The sequence below is a fragment of the Sinocyclocheilus anshuiensis genome, unplaced genomic scaffold, assembly GCF_001515605.1.
Source record: "Sinocyclocheilus anshuiensis isolate Anshui unplaced genomic scaffold, SAMN03320099.WGS_v1.1 scaffold848, whole genome shotgun sequence".
Lineage (NCBI taxonomy): Eukaryota > Metazoa > Chordata > Actinopteri > Cypriniformes > Cyprinidae > Sinocyclocheilus > Sinocyclocheilus anshuiensis.
This window is the reverse complement of record NW_015549628.1, coordinates 682,372-702,013: the sequence shown is the minus strand read 5'-3', so window position 1 is coordinate 702,013 and position 19,642 is coordinate 682,372. Positions and strand designations below refer to the sequence as shown.

Here is a 19,642-nt window from a genome sequence, read left to right as displayed (position 1 = left end):
TTGTTGTCTATGGTGGAGTGATTCGAATCATCCTTTCAAAAGCTTCCCGAAAACCAGCTGTTCGTTATACGCATGCGTATATAAAGGGACCGCAAATCATGAAGCGCATGCGCATTACGTCATGGTTCGCTCATCTGTACGCGCATGCGCACTGTCGGAGTGTTTTGGGCCGAATCTTTATTGCGCAGCGGAATGTTGTCCTTCGAAGGAGTTTAAATAAAGAGCCGGATCATTTGAATTTAAAGGTAAAGGGGAAGTGTGTAGCTGTAGTTTACTGTAAGCGGCAAAACCATTTAGCTCTAATATTGTGCTGTTTGTATTTTTTGCTGCTTCTATTTTTTTATATTAGCATCAGATACCATGTCAGGTTAGCGGCAAACTGAAATGTCACTCACTGCATGTGATTATGGCATCGTTTATCCTTATAATTTCTTTATGCTGGGAATAAACAGGCTAAAATGGCCCCCTTTCAGTTCTAATAACACCTTATGAATTGTGTTTGTTTTTATTTGACTTATATTTAATTTGACATAATAATCAGATGCTTTTAGAGTAGTTGACATAACCAGAGATGTTATGGTGTACTATTAGTCTCAGTGGATGAGTAGGTTTCTGTCAAGGACCTCTTGCACTTTTATTTAGGAACAGGATATGTATATTTCACTCCAAAACATTTTTTGGTCATCCCTGATCACGATGTTTTTTTTGTTTTGTTTTTTGTCTTGTTTCCCCATTACAAATATCTAGAAGGTCTTAAACTAAGATGCAATTATTGAGAAGGAAAATGACTTAAGATGATAAGTCTGGTTTTCTGAAAGAAAAAGAAAAAACTTCCAAATTAAGTGAGTTTATCTGTCAATGGGGTAAGAAAAATAAACGAAGGGAATAAGGGATAATAATAATAAGGGAAATAAATAATATTATTTTTATATAAGCATAAGCTCTTGCTTCCAATATCTCAATTTACTTAAATCAAGATACATTTGCTTGAGCAGGAGAATAACTTGTTTTTTATTTTTAAAGAAATAAAAATAAATTGAATTTATGTTTAAAATAGAAAAGAATTCCAGAAAGTATTATGTTAAGAACATTTAAAACAAAAATATAAATTAGAAATGAAGATATGCTTATGATTTGCTTTGACAATATTCTTATGATATGGCATGGTGGGTTAAAATCAATGATATCCATAAACCATAAATCACTGGTTATCACAGGCCACACATTTTTCTTGTTTTAAGCATAAACTCTTGTTTTCAAGTACAAACATCTAAACCTTCTTAAATCAAGACACGTTTACTTGCAGAGCAAAATTATTTAAGATATTGACTTTGAATTTATGCTTAAAACAAGAACAAATATCTGTCAGTGGGGTCAGAAACAATATTATTTTTTCTTAACCCATTGACACATTCTCACTTTAAGGATAAACTTACTTGATACATTTTTCTGCATTTCCCTTTTTTTCCACCTCTACAGGTACAAGATGGAGCTCCCAAACTACAGCCGACAGCTCATGCAGCAGCTGCATGCTTTACGTAAAGAGAAGCAGTTTTGCGACTGCTCCATCCTGGTGGGTGAGACCCTGCACCCCGCTCACAAGCTAGTGCTGGCGGCCTCCAGTATGTTATTTAAGTCTGTTCTGGAAGGTTCTGACAGCATCTCCATCGACACAGATTTATTGTCCTCTCAAGAGTTTTCTTCTCTTCTGGACATGGTGTACACTGGTAAACTACCTCCCGGTAAACACAACTTCACCCGACTCATAGCTGCTGCAGACAGCTTGCAGATGTTTGATGTGGCCATTGGTTGTAAGAACATTCTCACTGACCTCATGAAGCAGACTTCTGTGGAAACTGAGACTGAGTCGATGAACCCTCAAGTTATTAAACATTGTGTTAAGGAGCCGTCTGAATTGGAAGAGCTTAAAAGGGACAAAAACAGTTTTGAAGGTAAAAAAATGGACTAATTAATAGTAGAGATTTCTGTTTGAGATCACTTTATTCCAATGGTTTTTATGAATTATGTTTATTTCTATGTTCAGAGGACAGTGCAGTCGAGTTGATCTCTCAAAATCAAGCTGGTATCACAAAAATCCTCCAGAATGGACGGTCATATGTTAAGGTTCTTGAAATGTGGGATACAGTATCCACAGAAGAGCGCCAGGTAAAATAATAGTAAAAAAAAGAGATAAAAAGTTTTGCATGTAACTGATAATTCACTTCTTAAATAAACAGTTCACACAAAAATGAAGATTTGCGGAAAATTTACTCACTCTCAGGCCTTCATCATTACAGATTTGGGGGAATGTAGCATTACATCCCTTGCTCACCAATGGATCCAATGGGTGCCGTCAGAATGAGAGTCCAAACAGCTGATAAAAACATCACAATAATCCACAAGTAATCCACACGACTCCAGTCTATTAGGTAACTTCTTGTGAAGTGAAAGGTTGCATTTTTGTAATAAACAAATCCATCATTAAACATTTTTGACTTCATGCCATTGCTTATGGCCAAAATAATTTGTAATAATGCTTCCTACAGTGAAACCTTCCTTACCCTGTTGTCATCTCACATCAAAATCCACTAACTGTTTTTGCTTGTAACCAGTGTTTGATCTCGACATTTTTCACTGGAGAAAGCAATTTTATGGATAGAGGACTAATATTTTAGCCAGAAGCAAAAAGCTAAAAATTGTTGTAATGATGAATTTGTTTATTGAAAACATGCAGCTTTTCACTTTACTAGACATTAATTGATGAACTGGAGTTGTGTGGATTATTTCTGGATTATTGTGATGTTTTTATCAGCTGTTTGGACTCTCATTCTGATGGCACCCATTCACTGCAAGTATCCTTTGGTGAGCAAGTCAAGTAATGTTTAATTTTCTCCAAATCTGTAACGATAAATAAACAAACTCATCTACATTTCGGATGGCCGGAGGGTAAATAAATATTCAGCAAATTTTCATTTTAGAATGAACTATTCCTTTAAAACATATTGATGATCTAAAGAAACATTTAGGACTGAATTCAGATCTCACTTCTGATCTTCTGCAGGTCATATTGGAGAGCTTCAAAGGAGATCCATCAGCAGTTGAGGTTTACCAGAGGTTGCTAAATTTTGTGAAAGTAGAGAAAGTTCTGTCAGCTCAAACAGTCCTTACTTTGTTAGAACAGCTAAAATGTTTAAATTCTGAGCCGGGATCAGTTTTGGAGGACCAGGGAAACAAGAGCTGTCCCGAGCCAGAAGGTAAGCTGACCTGGGTTGAGTGAAAGTGTGAAGTTTTGAATCATGGGGTATTAAAAGGATACTAAAATGACTAAACATTTCAGGCAGAATTTGCTAAACTTTGAGTGAATGTACAAATAAAGAGACTGATCTCTTTATTTACAGTTCCTGCATCAGGAGTTCGGTGGTCTAGTGGGCTTTTGGCCCATATATCAGAACTATCTCATCACCTCTCCAGTGTCAGCAACCTCTCAGAGCTTTTGACCAACGCAGCAAACAGATGTACAAATGAAGTGGAAAAAGAGGTATATTTTGTCCCTTACAGTTTCTTATATAGAACAGTACAACAGTACACATTGATTAAAATTTGTTATATATATACTACCATTTAAAGGTTTGAGGTTAGTTAGATTTATGGTCACCGATATTTGAAAAAAAAAAATGCAGTAAAAACAATACTTTTGTGAAATGTTATTACAATTTGAAATAACCATTGTCTATTTGAATATATTTTAAAATGTAATTTCAGTGTTTCCCACAGCCTTACAATGCAATATATATATATATATATGCACATTAATTTTCTGCCAGCAGGAGGCGCTTTTAGAGCGGGAGAGATAGAGGTTTCCCCGGTAACGGCTGTACACAAAACAGTGCTCCGCTCACAAACGCTGCTTTATCAGGCATAACATGCAAGATGCAATGAAAATGACATCGAAAATTATCTGAAGACAGTCGGTTTCCTTCTGAAATACAGTGATATAAAAACACCCGCACCGGTTTTTGATTTTTAAATGTGCAGTGCTCATGTTTATTCAGCGAAGTCAAAGCCTTTTGGAAAATCTATTTGTGGCGGTCAGTTTTGATGTTGTGGCGCCCGCCACAAATAAATCAATGTATGGGAAACCCTGAATTTATTCCTGTGATGCAAAGTTGAAATGTCACCAGCCATTACTCCAGACCTCAGTGTCACATGATCAAATATTTCTCATTATTATTAATGTTGAAAACAGTTGTGCTGCTTACCGTTTTTGTGTAAAACCTGATACATTTTTATGATTCTTTAACGAGTAGAAAGTTCAAAAGACAAGCTTTTATTTGAAATAGAAATCGTTTGACTAATTTAATGCATCCTTGCTGAATAAAGTATTAAAATCTTTCCAACAACAACAAAAAATCTTACTGATGCCAAACTTTTAAACAGTAGTGTATGTGTCTGTTCTTCCTAAGGTAGTGCTGCAGTGCTGTTCTGTTCCATCCTCTGTGGAGGTGGTGGAAAGTCTGTTATGTAAACTCCGAGAGATGACCATAAGTGAAGAAACGTTTCTTATGCTGCTCCATGAGGTGAAGGAAAGCTCCTCAGATGTGCTTCAGCTTCTGCAGGCCCTGAAAGACACAAGGCGTATGAACAGCAAAACTTGGCAACAATGCCTAATCTGTTTCATCACACAGCAAATTCTCTTAGCTAATACTTCTGATGATATATTCTTTGTCAGATGACACAACAGAAGACAGCAGTGGGATGGATTTGTTGAGAATATATCAGAACAGACTCATAGAACTGAATATGGACCTCCAGCTTATCGAACAGAGCCTTAAAATGGGTCCAGATATGAATGCAAATGAGAGAGAGGTACCTGTGTTGCATTATTAATCGACTTTTTAGAATTTGAGAGTGGATTCAATACAAGGAAGCAGCTTTTAAATGTATATATTTGTGTCCATTCAGTGTATTAAAGCTCTTCTGGGAGAGAAAGGAGATGTTGAGGTGGTTGGAAGGCTGATATCTGCAGCACTGGATGGTTCACTGCAGGCGGTGACTGTTTGGAGGCTTCTGCTGTGGATAGAGACACACAGTCCAGAGCTGCAGCTCCTCATGCAGGAGGTCAAGGAGAAACCAAACGCTCAAAAACTTCTCCAAACCAGTGAGTGTTAAAAAGACTTTGAATCAACACACTGCTTTTAATCACTAGCTTTGTAATTATCTGAAAGGGTGAGTGTAAATTGCATCTTTAATAAGTAAATTAGACCCATTGCTCTGTGTACCAAAATATTTTTGCTGTGTTTTGGTTTTTAGTTAAAGACATAGATGTGCTCTTTAAGCACAAATCGCTCATTCTGGAAACAATCAGTGACATTACCCTGCTCGAACAAGGTTTGAACGCAATGGATCATGGGACACAGCAATTTGCTGAGGTAAGAGGTGGAGGAAAAATATACTAAATATATTAAATATATGCCTTAATTTGCATACTACAAATACTGAACAGTGTGTGTGTGTATATATACACACACACACACACACAGACATGACGGTTCGGTACGTACCTCAGTTTTGACGTCACAGTTTGATATGGTTTCGGTACAGCAGGTGGAAAAAACAACATAAAATTGCTTTTTTTTTAATTAAACAGTGACTTACTGGACAAATTGCTCTTACTTAAAATAAATTAAATTATAATAAAAAATTTTCTTTGGGATAAAAATATTCCTCGGCTTATGATCTAAACTATAGGGAGCCCTTTTACATTATTAAAAGGTAACAATTAACTACAGAGCCCAAACTTACATTTAATTACTATTTATTTTTAAATATAATAATCAACAGGCAACTTAAAAAAAGTGTATGCAAACATGTAAATTGCACATAATGCAGTTTTTAAATTAAATTCTAAGTTAAAAAAACTTCTATTTGTTGTTGAAATATATTCATTTACGCAGTGGCTGTCATAACCTGTTGCATAACAGATTTATTTAAACAATTAAATAAAATTAAGACGTCACTAACAAGTAAAGTAAAATACAATGAGTATATAATATTTTGCGAAATGCTCTTCTCTAGACTTAATTTCTCATATATATCAAAAAGTTTGGTTTTGGTATGATTTTTTTAAAGATGTAATTAATTGATACCTGTGATGACAAAACTGATCTTTCAGCTTTTGGTGGTCAAGAAAGATTTCTTATTATCAATGCTTAAACAGGTCTTAATATTTTTGTGGAAACTGTGATACTTTTTTTTTGCAGGATTCTTTGATAAATAGAAAGTTCAAAAGAACTGCATTTATATGAAATGGAAAACCTTTTGTAACATTATAATTCTTTACTGTCACTTTTGATCAATTCCATGTGTCCTTGCTGAATACAATTATTAAGTTCTTTCAAAATAATAATAATAATAATTAAAACAAAACTTACTGATCACAAACTTTTAAATGCTAGTGTAATTTTGACAGTAGTGTATTAGTCTAAAATGCACAGATGCATATTTAAAAAATCCACTCAGGCACTTTTGCTTTACCATTTTTAACATACTATAAATTAGAATAATAAACTAACTGCATACTGTTGTGTTTCCTGCAGAGTTTAGTTTTTGTGTGTACAGTATATAAAATAAAATTCAACATTATATAACATTACTTTTGTGCGTTCCAGTTTCTCCAGAGCTGTCGGAGAGCCGATGGTGAGCTGGAGTCAGTTCATCAGACTGTCGAGAGAGTTTTGAGTCGTGACTCAGAGTTTACCAGTTCACTGTGCCAGCTGCTGTCTGCCAACCAGCAGAACTTCCCGCAGCTGAAAGAGCTCAAGCATACCGGTGAAGGACTTTTCAGTGCATAGAGATTTCGGTCCAAGTGATATGATAGTTAGGCATCACGTTTGAAAGTATCTGATGGAAACAAACCTTTATTTTTTATTAATTTTCTAAATAGGGCCTCTGCCAGATTCTGCAAAATCTGAGGTTGAGCAGGAAGGATCTACCGCAGACTCTGAGGAAGATGATGGAGAAAACTCCAAAACAAAAGGCAGAAGAAAAGCTGTCCCTGTGTCGTACCGCTGCGAGTGGTGTAATAAGACGTTTGACTTTAAGTGTCGCCTGATAAAGCATAAGAAAGGCTGTGCCCTCGCGCCAGGGAAGGAGCAGCGCTGCTCAGAGTGTTCAATGGCCTTTCCGACGCTCAAGAGCCTTCACCAGCACTGCATGGAAGTCCATGGTGGCCCTCCGGCTAAGAAGAAGAAAACAGAACAAGTGCCATGTGACATGTGCGACAAAACTTTCAAACACTCTTCAGGTATGCAGTGATCCTTTTCAAGTTGAAAAAATGCTGGCTCATACAAGTGACGTAGATCCAAAGCTGGCCTGCAACAATATCCATAATAAATAATAATTTAGTGTCTCTCTCCATTATGATGTAAAAAGTACATGAAAACTTGAAACCACTGTTTTAATTTAATTTGTAATTATTATTAGTATAATATTTGGTAACACTTTATTTGAAGGTGTCCTTTTTACATATTACATGTACTTACTATTATAATAACAATTAATTATGCATAATTACATGCAAGTTACCCAAAGCCGAACCCTAATCCTAACCTTAACCATATAGTTAGTACATGTAGTTAATTAATATTACTCAGTACTTGAATGTATAATTACACTGTAACAAGGACACCTGAAAATAAAGTGTAACCAAATATTTATATTAATATTTAACTTTCATTAACAACAACAATGATTGTTGAAGTACATTAAAATTAAATATTTTTCAATTCTTTAATATTTCTGTTTATATTACAAATTAAATAATATTAATTATTATTATGGTAAATAATAATAATAATATAAATATTGTTACGTTATGAATGAAAATACACACTATAATACTTGTTACTAATATGATTAATAATAATAATATTATTATTATTAAGCCAAAATGTTATTGAAAACACTTGTTTATTTAAAAACAATAAGCAATATATTGTCATTCATAACATATATTATACATATTATGTTATTAATTATGAATTAAATGATAATAATAATAATAATAACAATACTACTAATAATAATATACACTATTATTATTAGTGTTATTATTAGAATTATTATTATTATTGTTATTAATTAAATAAACAAGTGTTTTCATTAGCATGTTACTTTTTGCTATGGTATCAGAATTGGTATAGAGTGTCCTAAAAAGTTTACTGGTATGAAATGTTGAAATGTGAAAACACTACATCTCTACAAAATTAAAAGAAATATGTGAAAGGTGAAAAGTGTCTGAGGACATTTTTGGACACAATCACTGTTTTGTCAACACTGTTTTATGTGTTCAGTGCTTATATCTTTCAGGCCTTTTATATCACAAACGCACTGAACATTTCGAGGAGAGACCGTACGCATGCGAGGAGTGCGGGGCGAAGTTTGCTGCCACCTCGTCTCTGAAGAACCACATGCGTCTACACACAGGAGAAAAACCCTTCCACTGCAAACACTGTGACATGAGCTTTTCCGTGGCTGCTGCTCTCTCATACCACACCAAGAAGAAGCATGCTGAGGGTGGGATGGTTCAAACATTTTTTTGTATGTATATCATGCGTATATCATATATAGCAAATGTGGAAACCAACGTGGCGAATTTCTGCATTTGCAGGTAAAATGTACTGCTGTCAGTACTGCTCGGCCTCATTTGCTCAGTCCATTGAACTGACGCGTCACGTCCGCACACACACGGGAGACAAACCTTATGTTTGCAGGGAATGCGGCAAAGGCTTCAAACAAGCCAACGGGCTGTCCGTCCATCTCCAGAACTTTCATAGTGAGCACATCCACACCGGTCACTTGATACATTTCACTTTCTAATAAACACAAACTAAACTAGTGACATGTTATTTGTCCTATCAGACATTACAGAACCACATGACTGCCAGAAATGCCGAGTGAGTTTCTCCTCTCTGGACGAGCTCCGACAGCTTACATGTACTTACTATTATAATAACAATTATGCATAATTACATTCAAGTACCCCTAAACCAAACCCTAATCCTAACCCTAACCATTTAGTAAGTGCATGTAGTTAATTAATATTACTCAGTACTTGAATGTATAATTACACTGTAACAAGGACACCTGAAAATAAAGTGTAACCAAATATTTATATTAATATTTAACTTTCATTAACAACAACAATGATTGTTGAAGTACATTAAAATTAAATATTTTTCAATTATTTAATATTTCTGTTTATATTACAAATTAAATAATATTAATTATTATTATGGTAAATAATAATAATAATATAAATATTGTTACGTTATGAATGAAAATACACACTATAATACTTGTTACTAATATGATTAATAATAATAATATTATTATTATTAAGCCAAAATGTTATTGAAAACACTTGTTTATTTAAAAACAATAAGCAATATATTGTCATTCATAACATATATTATACATATTATGTTATTAATTATGAATTAAATGATAATAATAATAATAATAACAATACTACTAATAATAATATACACTATTATTATTAGTGTTATTATTAGAATTATTATTATTATTGTTATTAATTAAATAAACAAGTGTTTTCATTAGCATGTTACTTTTTGCTATGGTATCAGAATTGGTATAGAGTGTCCTAAAAAGTTTACTGGTATGAAATGTTGAAATGTGAAAACACTACATCTCTACAAAATTAAAAGAAATATGTGAAAGGTGAAAAGTGTCTGAGGACATTTTTGGACACAATCACTGTTTTGTCAACACTGTTTTATGTGTTCAGTGCTTATATCTTTCAGGCCTTTTATATCACAAACGCACTGAACATTTCGAGGAGAGACCGTACGCATGCGAGGAGTGCGGGGCGAAGTTTGCTGCCACCTCGTCTCTGAAGAACCACATGCGTCTACACACAGGAGAAAAACCCTTCCACTGCAAACACTGTGACATGAGCTTTTCCGTGGCTGCTGCTCTCTCATACCACACCAAGAAGAAGCATGCTGAGGGTGGGATGGTTCAAACATTTTTTTGTATGTATATCATGCGTATATCATATATAGCAAATGTGGAAACCAACGTGGCGAATTTCTGCATTTGCAGGTAAAATGTACTGCTGTCAGTACTGCTCGGCCTCATTTGCTCAGTCCATTGAACTGACGCGTCACGTCCGCACACACACGGGAGACAAACCTTATGTTTGCAGGGAATGCGGCAAAGGCTTCAAACAAGCCAACGGGCTGTCCGTCCATCTCCAGAACTTTCATAGTGAGCACATCCACACCGGTCACTTGATACATTTCACTTTCTAATAAACACAAACTAAACTAGTGACATGTTATTTGTCCTATCAGACATTACAGAACCACATGACTGCCAGAAATGCCGAGTGAGTTTCTCCTCTCTGGACGAGCTCCGACAGCACATCCAGGAGGTGCATCCGAAAGAGCTGCACCAATGTCCCGAGTGCAGCAAGATCTTCAACAGTGAAGCCAATCTGGAGAAACACATGAACATTCATGACGGAAACAAACCTTACAGCTGCAAGACGTGTAAAAAGTCCTATCAGGTAAGAACAACACACTTCGTTGTGGTTGATTATTTGATGAGTATATAGAATTATGTTTTAATTTTATAATAATATTTTTTTTTTAATATTTGTATAATCTAATATAAAATATATCATTATATTATTATTTCAATTATATGTGTAGTTATTAAATATTTGTATGCATTTATTTTAAATATATAAGATAAAATATAAAATAAACATAAAAATGTAATGATTTTACATGTGTTTCTGTTTCAGACGCTCTCTGGTCTGTGGTACCACAATCGTACGGCTCACCCTGAGAGCGCCTCTGCCCAGGGCAACAAAGCCATCAAATCTCTGCTGCAGTGTGACAAGTGTGACAAGACATTTAGCAACCGAAATAGTCTGTTAAAACACCAGATAACCAATCACAAAGGTAAGGAGTGACCACTGATCCTAGAAAGTTATTACCACTGTTACTGTTAGTTACATTTACTGTGTACTAGTGTATGTGTGTGTTTGTTGTTCAGAAGTGCACTTGTGGAAGTGTGTGAACTGTGACATCACTATGACGAGCAAGCAGGAGCTACAGCAGCACATATGCAGCGGTCAGGCGAGTCAGACCGGCTCTGTGTTCAGCTGTATGGTCTGCTCTCTCCACTTCACCTCAGAGCCTGAGTTCCAGCAGCACTTCCTGTCCAAACATCTGCAGGTCATGCAAGAGGAAGCACAGACACAGGCCTCCAGTGCTCAAACGGTGATGCCCCGACCTCTCATAATGTCCCAAATCAAAAAATCTCTCATATTCAAACATTTAAAGGGATAGTTTACCCAAAAATGAAATCTCTGTCATTAATTACTCATTCTCATGTCGTTCCAAACCTGTAAGACCTCCGTTCATCTTCGGAACACAAATGAAGATATTTTTGATGAAATCCGAGAGCTCTCTGACCCTCCATAGACAGCAACACAACTACCACGTTCAAGGCCCAGAAAATTAGTAAGGACATTGTTAAAATGCATCCTGGTACTCTCATGAACACGCGTCGAAGAATGACACGGAAGAGAAGAAATTGTTGAATAAAGTCGCTATTTTCGTTTTCTTCTAAAGTCGCTATTTTTGTTGTTTTCACAAAAAGTATTCTCGTAGCTTCATAACGTTACAGTTGAACCACTGATGTCACATGCACTATTTTAATTATGTCCTTACAACCTTTCTGTGCCTTGAACGTGTCAGTTGCGTTACTTTCTATGTTGGGTCAGAAAGCTCTCGGATTTCATCAAAAATATCTTAATTCGTGTCTCGAAGATGAATGAAGGTCTTACGGGTTTGGAACGACATGAGGGTGAGTAATTAATGACAGAACTTTCATTTTTGCGTGAACTATCTCTTTAATATATTAATTAATATGAAGATCATACTGTTATCCATGAATTCCATCTGTTTTACTTAATGATTAAATTATTTCACTACAATAATAATTATAATATACACTATAATTTTTCATGGTTTTATTAGTATTATTGATGTATAATTATTATTATTAATAAAATAAATGAAAAAGTGTTTTCATTAGCACATAAATGTTTACTATTATATCAAAATTGGTATAAATGATCATGAAATTTCACTGGTATCGTTTACGGAAATGTTGTGAAAACACTATCTTCAATATATCTATTAAACAAAACATGCCAATAATTAATAATGATTTAATCATAAATTATTTATTTTAGAAAACGGCTTCCCTATCAACAAACAAGGTATTTGTGACTCTTTCCAGGTGATGCAGTGTGAGGATGCAGAGCAAGTGATTAGCATCGACCAATCCCAGATTGAAGGGTCACCGCAGCTGTTTGTGGCTCTGGGTGATCAGCAGGAAGCAGCCAGCGGTGCTGGAATCGTGGCTGTGAGTATGGAAGATCTGCTGAACGGCACCGTCACGCTCATCTGTGAAGAGGGCCAGTGAACTCTGGGCCACATGGCTTTATGATCATGACTTTTCTTTGAAACCGAGTGCTGATGTTTCTTTTACATGGGATTACACATGGTACTAAAGGACTTCAGCCCTTGTGATTTTACCAATCATGTTAGAGTTTTTTTTTTTTTTTTTTCAAGAATGAATATGATTTTTAATGAACACAGGCTTTAGTCTCTGGATCACTTGATTTGTTTTTCCCTCTTGGAAGAGTGTTTTCAGGCTTAGCGTACACAAGCATGCAAAATCCATGTTAAAAATAGTGCAAGATGACGTCAGTCTCTTCAGTGCAGTCTGAATCTCTTTTCATTGTGTTTCATTATGAACTATTTATTTATTAAAAGTGTTCAGACAAGCACAAACGGATTTTAAATGAGAAAAGTCACTTGAATTTGTTTCCAACACATTTTCTACCTCTGATCAAGCTTCACGTACAGAGATCATTTTTGTTTCTGGCATGCTTTATGATTGTTTTTCTGCTAAAAATAACTTGTATAAAATATTTTGTGACCATTAACTTTTCTGTGTTTGATTTAACTTTTAATTTCTACAATGTGATGAATGCAATTTTAAATAGAGATGAGAAAGTTTGTCTGAGGAAAAAATGTACTTTGTATAAGTATAAATGGCAAATATTATTAAAAGTATGACTTTATAAGCAGGTAAAAAATTACAAGTCTTTTTGTAAATTATCAATTTATTTTACAGAAATTCACAAAGCATTGATTAAAAACAATCATTTACTGTTCATATGAAATACAACACCAACCCTCAAATACTTCTCATACAGTAAGGTTTATAGCATAAAATAGTCAAAAATATATATAGTTTTTAGTTAATATGCCAGTAATTCGTAGACAACCCTGAGTCATTGTTTTTTTTTTACATTCATAAGAGTGTAGCTTTTAAATCTTAAAATCTGACCACATTGTGCAGTTACACAAAAAATATCTGTACACTCAATAGAAACTTTTGATGTTGAATCAATACATTAAACATTCTGGATTAAACTGCAATTCATCGCGATTCAGTCAGAGTCCACTGCACCTAAACATTATAACAGTTGACTTAGTATTCAGTACAAAAATAATACAGGCATAAATAAACACAAGACACAAACAAGTCATTTCTAGTTATCATGTGCCACATAATGCAAAGAACTATGCTGGTTCTGACTTTACAAATAAATCTTTAAAGCAACAGGTGCGCACATTAATTTACTTATTTTACTGTCCAGACTCAATATGCACAATACAACAATATCGAAATAAATCAAAGTTTACTGAAAATGTACTCCTCCTCAGGTGATCCAAGATGTAGACGAGTTTGTTTCTTGTGGATTATTGTGATGTTTTTATCAGCTGTTTGAACTTGCATTCTGACGGCACCCATTCACTGCATTGGTGAGAAAGTGATGTAATGCAAAATTTCTCCAAATCTGTTCTGATGAAGAATCAAATTTATCTACATCTCGGATGGCCTGTGGGTGAATATATTTCTAGCAAATTTTCATTTTTGGATGAACGACTACTGTAAAAATACACACACACAAGCTGGTTATCAGCCGTAATAAAAATAAATGTGGGGTATGACAAATTTCTCCTTGCATTCCTAGTCCAGACAAAGAAAAAAACTTTCAAAATAACTAATTTTTATGTCATGTTGTTTATGTCGGTATCGTACAGACAGTTATATGGATGAAGGCACACAATCAAATACTGCAACATAAACAAACAGAACTACAGCACTCTAAAATAATGCAAAACTCAAACAGACAGTGTTGAAAGAAGAGAAGAACGTGACTGATACATATGACATTTCCAAGCTTGCTATAATACAATAAGCATATTCTTGCAATGCAAATGTTCATTTTCCCAGAGTGCCGCAAGGCTCCCTATTCAGCAGTGCATAGTAACATAACACCAAAAAACAGCTCTCAATTCATCACATAAAATGTGTCCTGTGCAAAGCACAGCCAGTTGCTTGTATTAAGTTTAAAAATATATGAATATAGAATTACTCATTTTACAATGTATCAAGCATGTCCTAGAAAACAGAATATCAGTAGTCATCTTACTTAAATGTGCACTTAGGGTGAATTAATTCGATAGTGAGCATCAGTACACCAGACTCACTATGAACATCAAACATTCTTTGTGTTTTTAACCAAAATTATGTAAATACTGAAAATATGCAAAATGCAACTATATTTTCAGTGCATAGTCTTTGGGAACAAGAGCAACTGAAAAATAAAATCCCAGGTAGAATCTAAAATAAATTACCTGAGGTTTCACAATAAATCACAAGGACTCGCTGGATCATGTAATCATTAACAGCATATTCACTTCCTTAAAGTGACTACATACACTTCACTAACGGCCTTAAAGGGATAGTTCACCCAAAAATGAAAATTCTGTCATTAATTACTCACCCATTACTCACGGGATTCCAAACCCGTAAGACCTTCGTTCATCTTCTGAACACAAATTAAGATATTTTTGATGAAATCTAAGAGCTTTCTGACCCTGTATAGACAGCAATGCAACTGAAATGTTCCCAGGCCCAGAAAGTCGTTTAATAAAGTTGTTATTTTTGTTTTCTCTGTGCACAAAAAGTAATCTTGCAGCTTCGTAAAATTAAGGTTGAACCACTGATGTCACATGGACTGTTTTACCGTACTACCTTTCTGGGTCGGGGAATATTTCAGTTACATTGCTGTCAGAAAACTTTCGGATTTCATCAAAAATATCTTAATTAACATTCTGAACATGAACGAAGGTCTTACGGGTTTGGAACGACATGAGGGTGAGTAATTAATGACAGAATTTTCATTTTTGGGTGAACTATCCCTTTAAATTTCTCACTTTCGTTGGAAAGACTCTATGATCACTCCTCTTACCGAAAGTGTACTTCAAGGGCACAAAAATGCTGTCTGGGCTGCATCAGAAATCGCATAGTCACTGAGGTGGTGCTTTTTTTTCCAATACGTAATTACTTCCCTACTATATAGTATGCAAAAACAGTACGCCAAAAGATGTAGTACCTACTCAAACAGTAAGCGATTTCAGATAGACCACTGGACTTTTTGCTGGCTCTGATTTGTTCTCTTAAAATACAACAGTGCTCTTGGACTTTATACGGACACCTACTGGCCTGGATGAAGGTTTAGTGTTTACCATTTTATGTAGAAATTAGTATTTCTATCTCTACCTTTACAAGGCTGCAAGTACACATAAAGTGTGCCATTTGGGGCAGAGCCAAAATGTTATGTGAGTGCACATCATTTAAAATATCAAAATGTGTTGTTTTTTATGTCATCACAGAGTAGGGCTGCTTCTAAAGCCTACTATAGTCCAGATAAATAGGCTCTAATTCGAGGCTTCAGTTTTCAGCTAGTAATCTTCTTTTTGGGCAGGAAGGCACTAGTGATTTGGTTCATCACCACTAAGGCAGGAAAAAGTGGGAGGAGTAGGAATATATACCAGACTGTGCCTGTCACCGATGCTTGAAACCAGTCTGTAAACATGGCTGACATGACAGTGACGGAGGCCAGCAGGTAGGCCACCAGACCACAGGTGGCATGATACAGTCTCAACCGAGGAAACGAGCGAGTGCTGATGAGTTTGGGGAAGAGAAGAAAGACGCCACAGATCGCCTGCAGCATGGTAGCAGCCATCGTAGCGACTCCCAGCAGGCTGTGCCAGGAAGTGAAGTGAGGATGCTCCTTTATGTTTTTGCTGGCCACCATGAAGCCGAATCCTGTAGCTCCACACACCAGCAGCAGAGCCTGGAGGAACCAGTGCAGACGGACCTTCCACTTACGTGATTTGAAGCAGAACGGGCTGCCCTCGGCGGAGAAAAGCAGGATCCCTTCTGTCATACACAGACAAAACTAAAACAGAAGAGAGAAATAGTTAAGCTTTCATGAGGACCCTTAAAGGTAAAGCACATAGATACTTTAGTATACAGGATGTATACTTTGTTCCAAAAGTTGGGATGGATTTTTAAATGGTTGTGAAAAAGTCTCTTAGGGGCCGTTCACACAGAGCGCATCATCTTCATGTCTAAAAACGTGAGATGCGGGGCTCAGGAATGGTTTTTAAAAGCCTCTTCTTCCATGTTGCTGTCAACAAAACAATTGCCAAGCTAAATTGCTACTGTAAAAAAAATGCTTGTCCCACCTCCAGGGTCCTCTGATTTCATGAGGACCCTTAAAGGTAAAGCACATAGATACTTTAGTATACAGGATGTATACTTTGTTCCAAAAGTTGGGATGGATTTTTAAATGGTTGTGAAAAAGTCTCTTAGGGGCCGTTCACACAGAGCGCATCATCTTCATGTCTAAAAACGTGAGATGCGGGGCTCAGGAATGGTTTTTAAAAGCCTCTTCTTCCAATTTTGCTGTCAACAAAACAATTGCCAAGCTAAATTGCTACTGTAAAAAAAATGCTTGTCCCGCCTCCAGGGTCCTCTGATTGGTCCATTGTTTTGGAGCTTACATTAATAAGCATGATGAGCGTGTAAAAGTTGAAATTCTTTCAAATGCAGCACTCGTGTATGAAACACTGCAAAAGATGCGGGCGCAACGGTCATTAACGTCTGTATAGAGAGTGATTACATAGAAAAACAATGGAAAAGTAGTGCATTGGAATGGAGAAATGCGTTCTGTGGGAACAGCCCCTTACTCTAGTCTTTAATATCACATTATCCTTCAGAAATCATTCTAAAGCTGATTTGTTGCTCAAGAAACATTTCTTATTATCAATGTTAAAAACAGTTTGGGCTGATAAAATACTTTTGTGGAAACTGATGCAATTTTTCAGGCTTCTTTTATAAATAGAAAGCACAAAAAAATGTTTATTTAAAACTGAATCTTTAACAAAAAAGAAGTCTTACTGAAAAAAACTAACCTGACTATTTGCTATACTGTACATGGGTCAAAATCTGAGACTGACCTCTGTCAGGTCATGTCACATTATTAGTACAGAATGTGTTATCTTTGTCATCAAGGTGAATGTAATCAGATTCCCACGGGGAAGCAGCTAATTCCATTGGCTTTGTGTTTCACCACACTCATTCATTATTTACAAAAGACATATTTTATTCATTCCCTGAGAGGCTGAACATCACTGAGACACAATGCATTATTAAACCTCCAGGACTGATTATATAAATATATATATATATATATATATATATATATATATAAATAATATTATCCTTTTATCAATCTATGCCTGAAAACATGATACACTGTAGAATATTTTATTGTGTATTTGAATGTATAAAAATTTACCCCAAGTGACATGCAGACAGGATGCCATGAGAACAGACCTGAAATTAATAAACACAGGAGTTAAAGTAAAATAGAGTTTGTTAATATTTGGAAGTGCTTCATATTAATTTTCATTTTATTACCAAAAAATATATGCGTATTGTCATTAGTTTATGGTCATATTACAGAATTACCGTGGTACAAGTCCAAAAAGCATAGTAATACCATGGTTCTTTTTCTACTTTCAAATTGAAACATCAAAATACTGTTACTTCCAAAACATGGTACTACCATGGTAACATCTACAAACCACTGTATTTCTTGTTTTGTTGTAGAAATGGATACATTTGGAGTAGAAATGACAAGGCCTTTTCACTTCTATACTCAGACATATTCATAAATCAACGGAAGCCCATATTTAATATTAATATGTCAGTTATTGTATGTGTTTCCGTTTTATGTTATAAATACATATAAAGTATTACCAATACATTTTAACACCATAAATTGTCATAGTACGTTACTATCATATTTTTGGACATGTACTATGGTATTTTTAAGTAACGTTACCATGAATTTCCAAGACATTACCGTCTGATACCATGGTACTGCCACAGCACTTTTTGTAAATGAAAGAGCTGATGTACAGAAGCGCAGTGACTCACTTGTTCCCGGTCTGGACAGTATGGATGTGAGAATGACCAGGCCCAGTGAGATGATGTGCGCCGCGAGCACAGCGGCTCTGCGCAGCCACACATAGAGGCAGAAGTCCCGCATCCCGAGCCCCTCTCCACCCGCCGCGCTGTACTCCACATCCGAGGACCCTCTCGCCATTCCTGAGGATTCGTTCGCAGCTCAGACTTTTACATGCACGCCTAAACCACACAATAGAAATACATCTTAAGTGTCATTCTTACTGAGCTTTACAAAACCTGATTTTTAGATCTGAAACGCATAATATTTTAACTCGTGAACTATCTGGGTAAAATGAAACATGCGTTAGCTAGGTTGTTATTCCTGTTGGGTGCCATTTTCGTGTTTGTGACAGCGAGACTTGCACTTCCTGGATTGGAGTCCTACTACAGTAAAGGCACGTTTCTTAATATTCAGGAGCCATGCAGTTGCGATTGGAAGATTACCAAGAAACGCGAATACGTGACATTAATATTCAACAGTCAAGCGTTCGCTATTGGTGCGCAGCGAAGGAACGTCAGCATATCCTTTCTTAATATTCAAAATGAACATGATACGTAACTGTAAGCTACTTAATTATTCATGAGCTAAACTTCTGCCGGTGTAGTTACGCATGCGCAGGGAGACATCTAATGACGAACAGGTGATCCGTTTTCACACACAAAAACAAATTTTGCCAATTTTGTAGACTTGGCGATGGGTGCTCTTAGTCTTTAGTTCTACGACAAACGGATTTCCAGTATTTTTCCATGATTATTGAATAGGGATATTTTTTAATTATTGTTTTATAGAGATTACGGTCAAAAAGAGCTCAAACATCACTACAAAATATAACGACAAAAAAAATTAGACTATAGATGAATATAAATTTAAGACAATGAGTGAAAAAAAAAAGTGTTTTCTTTCCAAAATGTTATACTTTTTTTGAATCACTGTAATAAGACTGGAAGTCGATGATAATGGAAATAAGAAGTCACAATGACAGGTTTCATCAAATTCACCCATTTACCAATTTTTTAAAAAGAATGAATAAATGAATGAATAAAGACAGTGCTGAGTATAAAGAATATTTTAATCCATTTTATAAACAACATTTACGTAGCAGCATTATTCAGTAGATTCCGAGGTATTTTCTGAATT

At 35.5% G+C, this 19,642-nt stretch overlaps 3 protein-coding genes across 3 annotated transcripts in view; 1 reads left to right on the top strand and 2 right to left on the bottom strand.

Annotated features, from left to right (window-relative positions):
- The first annotated feature begins 145 nt into the window (after window positions 1–145).
- On the top strand, window positions 146–13,041 carry LOC107659551 (zinc finger and BTB domain-containing protein 40-like). The gene is made up of 17 exons (XM_016448538.1): window positions 146–245; window positions 1,480–1,952; window positions 2,045–2,166; window positions 3,062–3,254; window positions 3,399–3,538; window positions 4,464–4,635; window positions 4,730–4,866; window positions 4,963–5,158; window positions 5,311–5,429; window positions 6,669–6,828; window positions 6,944–7,303; window positions 8,368–8,574; window positions 8,669–8,833; window positions 10,377–10,591; window positions 10,832–10,991; window positions 11,086–11,312; window positions 12,340–13,041. Exons 2-17 carry the CDS (start codon window positions 1,487–1,489, stop codon window positions 12,523–12,525), a joined length of 3,225 nt encoding a protein of 1,074 aa, XP_016304024.1. The 5' UTR covers window positions 146–245; window positions 1,480–1,486; the 3' UTR covers window positions 12,526–13,041.
- A 1,633-nt stretch (window positions 13,042–14,674) lies between these two features.
- LOC107659549 (ataxin-7-like protein 2) overlaps window positions 14,675–19,642 on the bottom strand; it is a 19,102-nt gene continuing 14,134 nt past the window's right edge. The window contains exon 11 of the transcript XR_001630923.1: window positions 14,675–14,686. The gene's annotated coding sequence lies outside the window, so the exon portion shown is untranslated. The remainder of the gene's footprint in view (window positions 14,687–19,642) is intronic.
- LOC107659550 (cytochrome b561 domain-containing protein 1-like) lies at window positions 15,507–18,870 on the bottom strand. Its single transcript, XM_016448537.1, has 3 exons — window positions 18,475–18,870; window positions 17,831–17,868; window positions 15,507–16,426 (listed from the first exon to the last, which is right to left on the bottom strand). Exons 1-3 carry the CDS (start codon window positions 18,641–18,643, stop codon window positions 15,923–15,925), a joined length of 711 nt encoding a protein of 236 aa, XP_016304023.1. The 5' UTR covers window positions 18,644–18,870; the 3' UTR covers window positions 15,507–15,922.

What these genes read in the sequence shown, in the direction of transcription:
- LOC107659551 (XM_016448538.1), top strand. Translation starts at nt 1,487, where the DNA reads ATGGAGCTCCCAAACTACAGCCGACAGCTCATGCAGCAGCTGCATGCT. An exon ending in GAAAGAGCTCAAGCATACCG is followed by an intron (nt 6,829 to 6,943) that starts GTGAAGGACTTT and finishes TTTTCTAAATAG; the next exon opens with GGCCTCTGCCAGATTCTGCA. An exon ending in CAAGAAGAAGCATGCTGAGG is followed by an intron (nt 8,575 to 8,668) that starts GTGGGATGGTTC and finishes CTGCATTTGCAG; the next exon opens with GTAAAATGTACTGCTGTCAG.
- LOC107659550 (XM_016448537.1), bottom strand. Translation starts at nt 18,643, where the DNA reads ATGGCGAGAGGGTCCTCGGATGTGGAGTACAGCGCGGCGGGTGGAGAG. An exon ending in ACTGTCCAGACCGGGAACAA is followed by an intron (nt 17,869 to 18,474) that starts GTGAGTCACTGC and finishes TATTAATTTCAG; the next exon opens with GTCTGTTCTCATGGCATCCT. An exon ending in CTGTCTGCATGTCACTTGGG is followed by an intron (nt 16,427 to 17,830) that starts GTAAATTTTTAT and finishes CTTCTGTTTTAG; the next exon opens with TTTTGTCTGTGTATGACAGA.